Source organism: Danio aesculapii, chromosome 6 (genome assembly GCF_903798145.1).
Source record: "Danio aesculapii chromosome 6, fDanAes4.1, whole genome shotgun sequence".
Taxonomy (NCBI): Eukaryota; Metazoa; Chordata; class Actinopteri; order Cypriniformes; family Danionidae; genus Danio; species Danio aesculapii.
In genome coordinates, this window is record NC_079440.1 from 4,975,036 (window position 1) to 4,987,596 (window position 12,561).

Sequence of the window (12,561 nt, forward strand, 5' to 3'; positions counted from 1 at the left end):
CTCCTGGTCAGAATCCTGGCTGCAGCGTTCTGGATGAGCTGTAACTGTCTGACTGTCTTTTTAGGAAGGCCAGTGAGGAGGCCGTTACAGTAATCCACTCTGCTGCTGATAAAACCATGAACAAGTTTCTCTGTGTCTTCACTGGAAACAAAGCATCTAATTCTTGCAGTGTTTTTGAGATGATAGTATGCTGATTTACTAACTGCTTTGACATGACTACTGAAACTCAGATCTGACTCCAGAGTCACCAAGATTCTTGACTTGACTTGAAAAAAAGTTTTGGCACATCCAATTGTTAATTTCGTCAATGCACTGGCAGAGGGTGTCAATGAGGCTGTAGTCATTAGTCAGTAAGGCTATGTAGATCTGAGTGTCATCAGCATAGCTGTGGTAGGAAATTTGGTTCTTTAAAATGAAATTTATTGCATTACTGCGTTCCTAAAAAAATGTAATTAGAACACAGTAATGCACTACTGTAGAATGCATTACACACAACTCTGGAAATGAGTTATTAAAACTATTATGTTTAGAAATGTGTTGAAAAAAATCTACTTTTCATTAAACAGAAATTGATGGAAAAAATATACAGGAGGGCTAATAATTCAGAAGGGCTAATAATTCAGGAGGGCTAATAATTCAGGAGGGCTAATAATTCTGACTTCAACTGTAAGTGAGCATATTTCCTTTTCCACCGCGCGTTGTGAGTTTACTGGACTTCCTCCTGTCAGGTATAAATAGCCTCTCTCTCTCTCTTTTAAAGACACTGCTGACTCACTGGAAGAAAGAAAAGCGTAGAAAATCGAAAACTCTTATTGCGGTCTGACAGTCAGCAATTTAAGTGTTTTTGCTCGACACTTTGGGATGACTTTAATGATTAAATAATAGCGGTGTATTTTGAAGCTACGCAGCAGGAGGGATATTTTACCAAAAATCGCAGATAAAGAGTAACCCTCATCTCGAACCCTCTCGGTCCTATTGAATCAAACGCTCAGGGTTCGAGTGAAAGGAAAACTCATTGTGCAAATGTCAGCTGGAATCGCAGCTCATTAGTAGCAATGGCATTTCAACGTTTCTGACAAACCTGCCCTACACACACTCCGTCTGTGCAGTTTTCCTCCTGTGACATTTTCTTTCTTTTCCCCTCTGTTTCTCCGGCTCTTTCTGCGGGATGCAGCAAACAGGAGAGGTGGGTATCGAGCGTCTCTCTCTCTCTCTCATCCTATACCAAACGCTTGTTTGTGTTCAGTGTTTAATGGAAGGCAATCTGAAAGTTTAATTGAGCTCACATTAGTGCTGGTGCTGCTCTTTAACAGATACTAACACACAGGAAATACCTTATATATTGACACATTCTCCTGGTGTGTGATTGTTTTTGTGTGTACTGGCTTGGTTGTTCACAAGGACAGTTTTTTGCACAATGGCATGGGTATGACTTAGTTGTACTGTATTACGGTGGTTTACAAAGACATGCCTAATGGTTCTAAAGGGGACCTATTATGTAAAATCACTTTTAAAGGGGTTGTGTGGCAACACTGTGTGAATATAACCAGCTTCTTATGCTAAAAATGTATTAGTTTTCTTTTTAATAATCACACTTGATTAAAACAGTCTGCAGAAACACTTTGAGTGACATTCTCCCTTTATACATGTCATCAGAGAGGGAAAGCACCGCCCACTAATGACCATCTCTCCCTCGTTAGAATTGGATGGTAGTCTTGTTTTTGAATCTGCCACTATGCTGACACACAGGCATTTGTAGCTCCGCCCTCTTTTGAAAAGAGCACAATCTCATTTGAATTTAAAGCGACAGTCACCAAAACGGCATTATTAGGCTCAAAGCCTAAAATGGGGCATTTGAGAGAGTTATAAACATTAATTGTGTGGTATTTTGAGCTGAAACGTCACTACACACAATAGGGACATCAGAGATTTATTTTACATCTTGTATAAAGAGGCATAATAGATCCCCTTTAAGAATTTGTAGACATTTGGACTAGAAGCAAGATAAAACAAATATTATTTCCATTGTTTATTATGAAACCTTCATGATGTGCATTATTATGTTATATATGCAATACTGTTGTATTGCTTTTCCAGTTCCATTAATAATCAGAAGGTCTTCAGGAAACAAATGTCCAAAAATTTGACTGAAAGCACAGAAAACAGCCTTTAGGATACGATGTCTTAAAATACATCAGATTGTGTAAACCAAGACAAATCACTGTGAACCTGATTTAATAACAATAGCTTTTACTGTTTAAATTTCTAGGGTTTGAAGGTTTTTCCTAAGTTATTTTAACATATATCTCATCCAAAATACGAAATCATAATCCAACTTATTGCTATAATGGAATTTTGTTTCACTTATTTATTAACTCCCTTTGTACGTGTCATCAGAGGGGGAAAGCCCCATCCACTAGTGACCATCTCTCCCTCATTAGCATAGGATGGTAGTCTTGTTTTTGAATCTGCCACTATGCTGACACATAGGCATTTGTAGCTCCGCCCTCTTCTGAAAAGAGCACAATCTAATTTGAATTTAAAGCATCAGCAAAACGGCATAATTAGGCTCAAACCCTAAAATGGGCAGTTTCAGAGAGTTACAAAACATTATTTGGGTGGTATTTTGAGCTGAAACTTCACATACACACTCTAGGGACATCAGAGACTTATTTTTACAACTTGTAAAAAGAGACGTAATAGATCCCCTTTAAAAGCCGAGGGCCATATAATAAGTGTTTTTACTGTATAAATGCTTTATACCTATGGAGAGTCCCTGTAAACTACCAATATCAATGTGTGTGTGTGTTTTTAGGTGGGTGGGATTTTGCCAATTAGGAATGCGATCCTGAATGTTGACCCTGGAACATCACAAAAATATAATCCATACCGAATCCCTACCCCTAAACCGAACCCTAACTCTGTGTTTCTCAACCTTCTTATTAATTTGATTAAATTCAACCCATATAAATTGTTTGCAACAATCTTGCAGAAATGTTTTTTTTTTCTTCGTGTAGAGCGCAATGAAGAAGTAGGGAATGAGGAAGAATGCTCACTGCGTAGGGTACGCGACAATCAGAACACATGGTGCTCTTCTAACGAGCTGCCCTAACTGTAAATCATTTCCAAAATCTGAGGGGATTAATAGATAACAATGATGTACACTGTAAAAAGTGATTAGTTGACTTTACTTAAACTCATTACCTTATAATAATTAAGTAAACAGCTATATGCATAATAAAAGTTAAGTCAAAGGGTTTGCTGACCTTTTTAAAGTAAAACCTACTTGTTGCTATTAAGGCAAAGGGTTTACTTTCTTTTTTTTTTTAAGTACAGTAATTAATCGCTTTTTACAGTGTAGAAGCACATAACTCTAACTGTAAACCTGTAAACCTAACATAAACTGTAATTGGCTGATTAGAATGTTGTTCCAGGATCAACATAGATATAGTAGCATGCCTTACTTGGTGAAACCAGACCAAGCGTGTGTATGCGCTCATGCCTAATGTCATTTCCTGTTTGCACAGGAAGCGCACGTCTCCCTCAGCTAAAGATGAGCACTCAGCTGGAGTTAAAGATCACCTCCTGGCTCATTCGTCAGATCCGGTGGAGATGCGGAGGCTCAACTACCAGACACAAGGTACAACAACAAGACCTGCAGACTTCTGTTTGATTCTGAGCTTATGTATTATGCCTCCTTTTCACTGAGCAGTACTGTTCAGTTTAGTACATTACAGTATGATTTGATTCAGGCAAAGGCTATAGAATATTCAAGAAGTGTCAGTCTATAGAATGTTTCAATGTGGTGCTATCATTGGCCAATGAACATTCACTACTTGTTGTCTAACTATATTATAACTGTAACAAGAGGCACTTCAATTATATCTTAATGTTAAAACAGCTGTCATAATATTATCTAGCAATATGTGGACATCTTTGGATTCTCGCAAGCTATGGAAATGGAGAAAAAAATTATATATATATATATATATATTTATATATACATACATTAGGACCAGGATGGACTTCAAGATTGATGAATGGTCGGATGGATGGATGGATGGATGGATGGATGGCTGACTGAATAAATGGATGGATGGATTACTAGATATTTGGATGGATGGATGGATGGATGGATTACTAGATATTTGGATGGATGGATGGATGGATGGATGGATTACTAGATATTTAGATGGATGGATGGATGGGCGAATGGACAGATAAATGACTGGATGGATTGATGGATTGATCGATGGATGGATGGATGGATGGATGGATGGATGGATGGATAGATGGATGGATGGATTACTAGATAAAAAAAATGGATGGATTGATGGACTACTAGATGATTGATGGATGGATGGATGGATGGATGGGGGGATGGATGGATGGATGGACTACTAGATGGATGGATGAATGGATGGATGAATGGATGGATGGATGTATTACTAGATAGAAAAAATGGATGGATGGATGAATGGATGGATTGATGGACTATTAGATGCATGGATGGATGGATGAATGGATGGATGGATGGATTACTAGATGGATTACTAGATGGATGGATGGATGGATGGATGGATGGATCGATATATTACTAGATAGAAAAATGGATGGATGGATGGATGGATGGATGGATGGATGGAAGGATAGATGATTGCTAGATAGAAAAATGGATGGATTGATGGATGGATGGATGGATAGATGGATGGATGGATGGATTACTAGATAAAAAAATGGATGGATTGATGGACTACTAGATGATTGATGGATGGATGGATGGATGGATGGATGGATGGATGGATGGATGGATGGATGGACTACTAGATGGATAGATGAATGGATGGATGGATGGATGGATGGATGGATGGATGGATGAATGCTTGGATGGATGGATGTATTACTAGATAGAAAAATGGATGGATGGATGAATGGATGAATTGATGGACTATTAGATGCATGGATGGATGGATGGATGGATTACTAGATGGATGGATGGATCGATCGATCGATCGATGTATTACTAGATAGAAAAATGGATGGATGGATGGATGGATGGATGGATGGATGGATGGAAGGAAGGATAGATGATTGCTAGATAGAAAAATGGATGGATTGATGGACTACTAGATGAATGGATGGATGGATGGATGGATGGATAGACTACTAGAATGATGGATGGACTACTAGATGGATGGATGGATGGATGGATGGATTACTAGATGGATGGATGGATGGATGGATGGATGGTTGGATGGATGGATCGATGTATTACTAGATAGAAAAATGGATGGATGGATGGATGGATGATTGCTAGCTAGAAAAATGGATGGATTGATGGACTACTAGAATGATGCATGGACTACTAGATGGATGGATGGATTACTAGAATGATGGATGGACTACTAGATGGATGGAGGGATGGATGATTACTAGATGGATGGATGGATGGATGGATGGATGGATGGATGAATGGATGGATGGATGGACTACTGAATAGATGGCCTACTGGATGGATGGATGGATGGATGGATGGATGGATGGATGGATGGACTACTAGATAGATAGAAAAATCGATGGATTGATGGACTACTAGATGGATGGATGGATGGATGGATGGACTACTAGAATGATGGATGGACTACTAGATGGATGGATGGATTACTAGATGGATGGATGGATTACTAGATGGATGGATGGATGGATGGATGGATGGATGGATGAATGGTTGGATGGATGGATGGATGGATCGATGTATTACTAGATAGAAAAATGGATGGATGGATGAATGGATGAATTGATGGACTATTAGATGCATGGATGGATGGATGGATGGATTACTAGATGGATGGATGGATGGATCGATCGATCGATGTATTACTAGATAGAAAAATGGATGGATGGATGGATGGATGGATGGATGGAAGGAAGGATAGATGATTGCTAGATAGAAAAATGGATGGATTGATGGACTACTAGATGAATGGATGGATGGATGGATGGATGGATAGACTACTAGAATGATGGATGGACTACTAGATGGATGGATGGATGGATGGATGGATGGATTACTAGATGGATGGATGGATGGATGGATGGATGGTTGGATGGATGGATCGATGTATTACTAGATAGAAAAATGGATGGATGGATGGATGGATGATTGCTAGATAGAAAAATGGATGGATTGATGGACTACTAGAATGATGCATGGACTACTAGATGGATGGATGGATTACTAGAATGATGGATGGACTACTAGATGGATGGAGGGATGGATGATTACTAGATGGATGGATGGATGGATGGATGGATGAATGGATGGATGGATGGACTACTGAATAGATGGCCTACTGGATGGATGGATGGATGGATGGATGGATGGATGGATGGATGGATGGACTACTAGATAGATAGAAAAATCGATGGATTGATGGACTACTAGATGGATGGATGGATGGATGGATGGACTACTAGAATGATGGATGGACTACTAGATGGATGGATGGATTACTAGATGGATGGATGGATTACTAGATGGATGGATGGATGGATGGATGGATGGATGAATGGTTGGATGGATGGATGGATGGATCGATGTATTACTAGATAGAAAAATGGATAGATGAATGAATGGATGGATGGCCTACTGGATGGATGGATGGCATACTAGATAGATAGATAGATAGATAGATAGATAGATAGATAGATAGATAGATAGATAGATAGATAGATAGATAGATAGATAGATAGATAGATAGATAGATAGATAGATAGATAGATAGATAGATAGATAGATAGATAGATAGATAGATAGATATTTTTAGACAACTTTCAGTTTTATAGTCTGTTTCTTCTGTAAAATGTCCAAATCACAAACATGTTTTCATAGTGTACAGTTTCATGTTTGCCTATAGTTCAAACCTGTTCCATTAAGCTCAAGAAAATACAGCTCTGACCAAACCTGTGTGAAATAGTCTGAGAATGTTTCTTTTCTGAGCTGTAATGGACATTTCTCTCCAGCCGTCTGATACGCATTCTGAGCTGCTTTAAAGATGCGTGTGGTTCTGGCTCAGGACGCGGTTTGAAAGCATCATCATGATACTGCACATCACCTTTTTTAACAGGAATATCTGTGATGCTTTAAAATGCTCGCTAGAACTTGGGAACTCTTTACAAAATGGATGAGATTGAGGTTGTTTGGATGTAGACCTCAGAAAGAGAGAGACTGGATTTATGGATCTGAGGTTCAGCTGGAGTTTCAGTGTGAAGACAAAGCATTATTCACAGAGCCGCACTGTCAGATGAAGAACACACACACACACACACACATCAGATCATATTCCTTCATTCGCTTCAGACTGAGCTTTCGGCTTGATGGAAAGAATTAAAGCAGATGATTCACAGGAGAAATCTTTCTCATCCATATTTTTCTACTTTTCCCCCTATCCTTTTCTGTTTCTCTCTCTCTCTTTCTCTGTCTGTCTCAGGGGAAATTTGCGAATTCTCAAACGTTTTGCTGACTTCAATAAGAATCTGCTTTTGCTTCACTGGCAAAGTGACTCATGTTCTTATGTCAGCTTGTGAGGTTGCGAGCACACACTCGGCTGATGCACCATCTTTCTCATGGCCAACTATTCCTGTCAATTCTCAGCCATGAAAACTGATTTTCCTTGCTTGCGAAATCTTTAAATGAGGAAACAGAGGTCTAGTGCTGTTGTTTATTTACTTGTGAAAGTTCTGAGATTTTGTTTCACAGTTTGGATATCGAACATAGCTTACATCACAGCTACAGTACCGTGTGTGTGTGCTGTAGGTGTGTGTTTGAGGAAAACCGTTTGAAAAGACATCCTTGACTTGAACTCAATTCAAGTTATTCTTCAGATTTTTTAACAGTAAATAATGTGATACGCAAGGTGACATGGTGGCTCAGTGGTTAGCACTGTCTCCTCACAGCAAGGAGGTCGCTGGTTCGAGTCCAGGCTGGTCAGTTGGCATTTCTATGTGGAGTTTGCATGTTCTCCCCGTGTTAGCGCGGGTTTCCTCCGAGTGCTCCGGATTCCCCCACAGTCCAAAGACATGCGGTACAGGTCAATTGGGTAGGCTATATTGTACATAGTGTATGAGTGTGACCAGAGATGGGTTGCAGCTAGAAGGGCATCCGCTGCGTAAAACATGTGCTGGATAAGTTGGCGGTTTATTCCGCTGTGGCGACCCCGGATTAATAAAGGGGCTAAGCCAAAAAGAAAACGATTGAATTATTGAATGAATGCACTGAATATTCTGCTATTGAAAGTTATTGAAAAAATATTGTTTTGGTATCAGACAAATATGTGAGCCAAAAAAAGGCTGTGCTTGACATCTCTCCAGCTTTAGACACTGTGCAGTGTGAAGCAGCTTTCACACCGGACACGGAAAGTGCTGCGCTATGAATCCCATTCATTTCTATGTAGTATACGTGTTGCTTGCAATAGTGCTACTGTGCTGTTCTGGCAAAACTGGTAAAATGACGCCGCTCCACTTGTTTACTGTCATTTTAATGTGTTTATTGTGTTGGCTTGGTTTTTTATTATTAAAGTTGTTAAAATAAATTGTGAAAGTCTTACAAAATTACATAAGTTATTACAAAACATTTTCATATTCTACGTTCAGAGAACATTGGTTTGAAATTGCAGTTATGTAATTTTACTGCACTTTTGAACAGTTTCTTGCAACTTTGCAGAACAAAAGTAAAGACATTTGTAATGTTATTAAAGTGTTTTATTTAAAATAGATCCTGTTTTTTAATGTTCGATTCATAAAATTGTAAATAAAATGGATGATCTTATGAATGAACTGAATATTTGGTTATTGTAAATTATCTGCTAAAAAGGACATTTTTGGGTTTCAAACACATATATAAGCCGAAAAAAAGGCTGTGCTGACTTCTCTCCATCTTTAGTCACTGCGCTGTGTGAAGCAGCTTTCACACCGGAAGTGCTGCGCTATGAATCCCATTCATTCTATGTTGTATACCATGTTGCTTTGCGATAGTGGTACTGTGCTGTTATGGCAACACTGGTCAAATGGCACCTCTCCGCTTGTTTGCTATCAATTTAGTGTGTTATTGTGTTGGTTTGTGTTTTTTATTATTAAAGTTATTAATTAAATTTAAAAAGTCTTACAAAAATTACATAAATTATTACAAAACATTTTCATATTACTCATCCAGTTACGTGTCACTTACGTGTACGGGTCTTTTCCATCAAAATAAATGCTGACAAGATTTACTTTTGCCAAACCTTGAATGGAAATGTCTTTACTTAATAAATTTTGCCACATTCTGTATGATTAATGTTTAAATATATATATTTCATTGTTAATCTAAATTTTTAGTCTCCTGTGATTTTTCTTTATTTTTTTCTTTATTGTTTTCTATTTCCAATATTTCCCAAATGATGTTGAACTGAGCAAGGATTTTTTTCACAGTTTTATCTATAATATTCTTCTTCTTCATTTGTTTTATTTTGGCTAGAATAAAAGCGAGTTTTTAAACCATTTAAGATCAATATTATGAGCCCCCATAACATATTTGTTTCGATTATCTACAAAACAAACCACTGTTATACCAGGGTTTCTGCAGATATCATAATGTCAAATTTAAGACTTTTTAAGACCTTTTTATGACCATTAAGTATTAAATTTAAGACCTATATCACAATATAAAAAACACACATACACATAAAGAGAAATGTAAAATCACTAAATTAGTGGTAAAGAAAATGTATTCAGATTGAACAGTACTGAAGACAGGCTAAATGCACCATTGAACCACAGAAAAAACAAACAAACAAACAACATCTTAAGACGGATTTATACTTTTGCCTGGCGCCGCATCACACACCTCTCGAAACAGACGAGGCTTTCTATACTTGACACGTTCACCATTGAGATATTTTTTAAATGGACAGGGCGCGTCAAAAGAAGCAGACGGTATAATCAGACGGAGAAACAGAGAAATAGAAAGTTCCGGAACTTGGTCTATCATTAATATCATTCAAGATTTTTAAACTAATTGTTTTTTTAGTATTTTTATAATTTATTATAATGATTATACAGATTTTATATAACCATTCAAGATTTTTAAATCAAACTTTAATATATCACTTGCTATTGTTCATATCTCCCTCGGAGTGTTACTACCTATTAAAGTTAAATATTAATGGAAACAGAACATGGGTTGCTCTACAATTATGTGTTTTATTATGGCAAGAATAAAAGCAAAAAAAGTACACTTACTAAAACTCTATTATCACCAATAAAGCCTTGAAATGACATTGTAAACTGATAGGTTCAAATACTCCTTTCCAGTTATCAAAGAAATAATTTATTACCTAAATTTAGTTTGTTACTTGTAAATTGTTTTAAATTCAAAACTGTAATATATACATCAGTGTAAAACCTATAAATGGTGGAAAAACATATTCCTGTAATATTAAAACCACCTGGGTCTCCACTTTTGCCATGGCCTCTTTGGCTTCAATAAACTTATCTTTCAGGTTTTTCCAAACTTTCCAAAAACTTTTCTCCTTTCCCACTGCTGTTGCAATTTCTAGCCATTAATTATTGGTCATCTGGTTCTCCCTATGATCACGCATGGACGGATCATGAAGATGTCTGTACAGTTGTACCTGTTTCAGACTAAAGCTCTTCAAATCGTTTAATATTAAACTCAAATCAAACGCGACGCCACGTGAACTGTTCAAAGTCCAAAGTCATGTCACGGGCACCCAAAGCGAACCTCTGCAAACACAGCGATGATGTCACATTCGAGTTCAATAACAGAAAGCTGATTGGCTGTTGCATGTTGGCCTCACTTGTAGTTTTAATACCGCAAATTACATTTGGACTAGTAAAATCAAGAACTACAACACCACGAAAACCAAGTAACAACAACATAAAGAATTTAAATGAGCATTAGATGTAGCGTTACATGTACAATCGGAAAAATAAGACCTCTGCAAAAATATTTAAGACCTAGAACAGCAAATTTAAGACTTTTTAAGGCCTAAAATTTCCATTTTTATTTTATTTTTTTATTTATTTTTTTTTTTTATTGATTTATTTTTATTTATTTTTTTTTAAGACTTTTTAAGACCCCGCGGAAACCCTGTATACATTGACTTCCCTAATTACTTTAACTTGCCTAATTAACCTAGTTAAGCCTTTAAATGTCACTTGAAGCTGAATACTAGTATCTTGAAAATTATCTAGTCAAATATTATTTACTGTCATCATGACAAAGATAAAATAAATCAGTGATTAGAATCAGAATCAGAATCAGAAAGAGCTTTATTGCAAGGTATGTTCACACATACTAGGAATTTGTTTTGGTGACAGAGCTTCTACAGTGCAACAGGATAACAGAGACAGGACAAAAAACAGATAATAAATATATTTAAAAAAATAGAAGTAAGTAGTGAGAGCAAATAGTAGTGATTAGAAATGAATTATTAAAACTATTGTGTCTAGAAATGTGTTCAAAAATCTTCTTTCCGTTAAACAGAAATTGGGGGTAAAAAAATAAACAAGAGGGCTAATAATTCAGGAGGGCTCAAACTGTATATTTTTTGCTAATTTGATCAAGTTGCATGGGATTAACCAGTAATTTAACTCGGCTAACTTTTTTATTATTCACCAAATACCCTTCGTCACTAATTATGTCATGTTACATATTATCAGGGAACTATTTCATGTGCTCCTCATGAGTTTCTCTTTTGCTCTTTATACATCTTCTCTCCTCTCTCTTGTGTAAGTGACATATATAAATATATTTATCACAGTCGCTGCTCATCTTCTTTCTGCAGGTTCCAGTGTCTTCAGCTGTCCCAGCACTTCAAGTTAGTTTTTGCTCTTGCGTTTCACTTCCTCCATCTCTATGCTCCTCCCACTTATCCATCAAGAACCAACGCCACGCCCCCTCCACCACTCTGGCTGCTGTCAGTTAAAGCTTCACCATGTCTCACGTCCTTCTCCACAGGCCGTCCGTCCGTCCATCGCAAACACGGGATGGGAGGGAAAGCAATAAGTGTTTTTAATGTGCGCTCAGGTTGTAGTCCCTTGCCGATGTCATTTACATGCCATTTTGACTGTACAGGACAGCTTATGCCACCTTCCGGAAGCAGTTCATATAATTCAGCCAATGAGCATGTCCGTTCACTGCTTACATCACTGTCTTAGCACATAGCATGGTGCTACAAGCTTTTTGCGCCTACTATTCTCATTCTATGAGTTGTTTTCATGTATGTCCATCTTCCTAAAAACTGTATCAAGGAAAGTGTGTTTGTTCCCCACAGTTCAGCCAAGCAAAACAAAGCAAGCCAATAGAGATCTCTGCTATCAGTTCATGCTCTGTTTTTGCCTGCAGGAATGCGGGAACACCCTCCAGTGTCTGTGTGTGCTTTGGCTGACCACATCGAGCGGCTGAGAGCCAACGACAGCCTCCGCTTCTCGCAGGAGTATGAGGTAAACCAGCCAAAGTCACATCAGAGAGTCCATCTAAACCTTCTGCCGAGCTGTCCT

The 12,561-nt window shown here is 37.7% G+C and overlaps 1 protein-coding gene across 5 annotated transcripts in view; it reads left to right on the top strand.

The window, feature by feature from the left end:
• The window catches only part of ptprfa (protein tyrosine phosphatase receptor type Fa), a 444,470-nt gene that overhangs the window by 390,036 nt on the left and 41,873 nt on the right, over nt 1-12,561 (top strand). For 3 of the 5 annotated variants that reach the window (XM_056459356.1, XM_056459357.1, XM_056459359.1), the window contains 3 exons: nt 3,528-3,640; nt 11,847-11,879; nt 12,407-12,504. In XM_056459356.1, the coding sequence (XP_056315331.1) occupies nt 3,528-3,640; nt 11,847-11,879; nt 12,407-12,504 (244 nt within the window). The remainder of the gene's footprint in view (nt 1-3,527; nt 3,641-11,846; nt 11,880-12,406; nt 12,505-12,561) is intronic. The other 2 variants (XM_056459358.1, XM_056459360.1) reach the window with 1 other exon arrangement.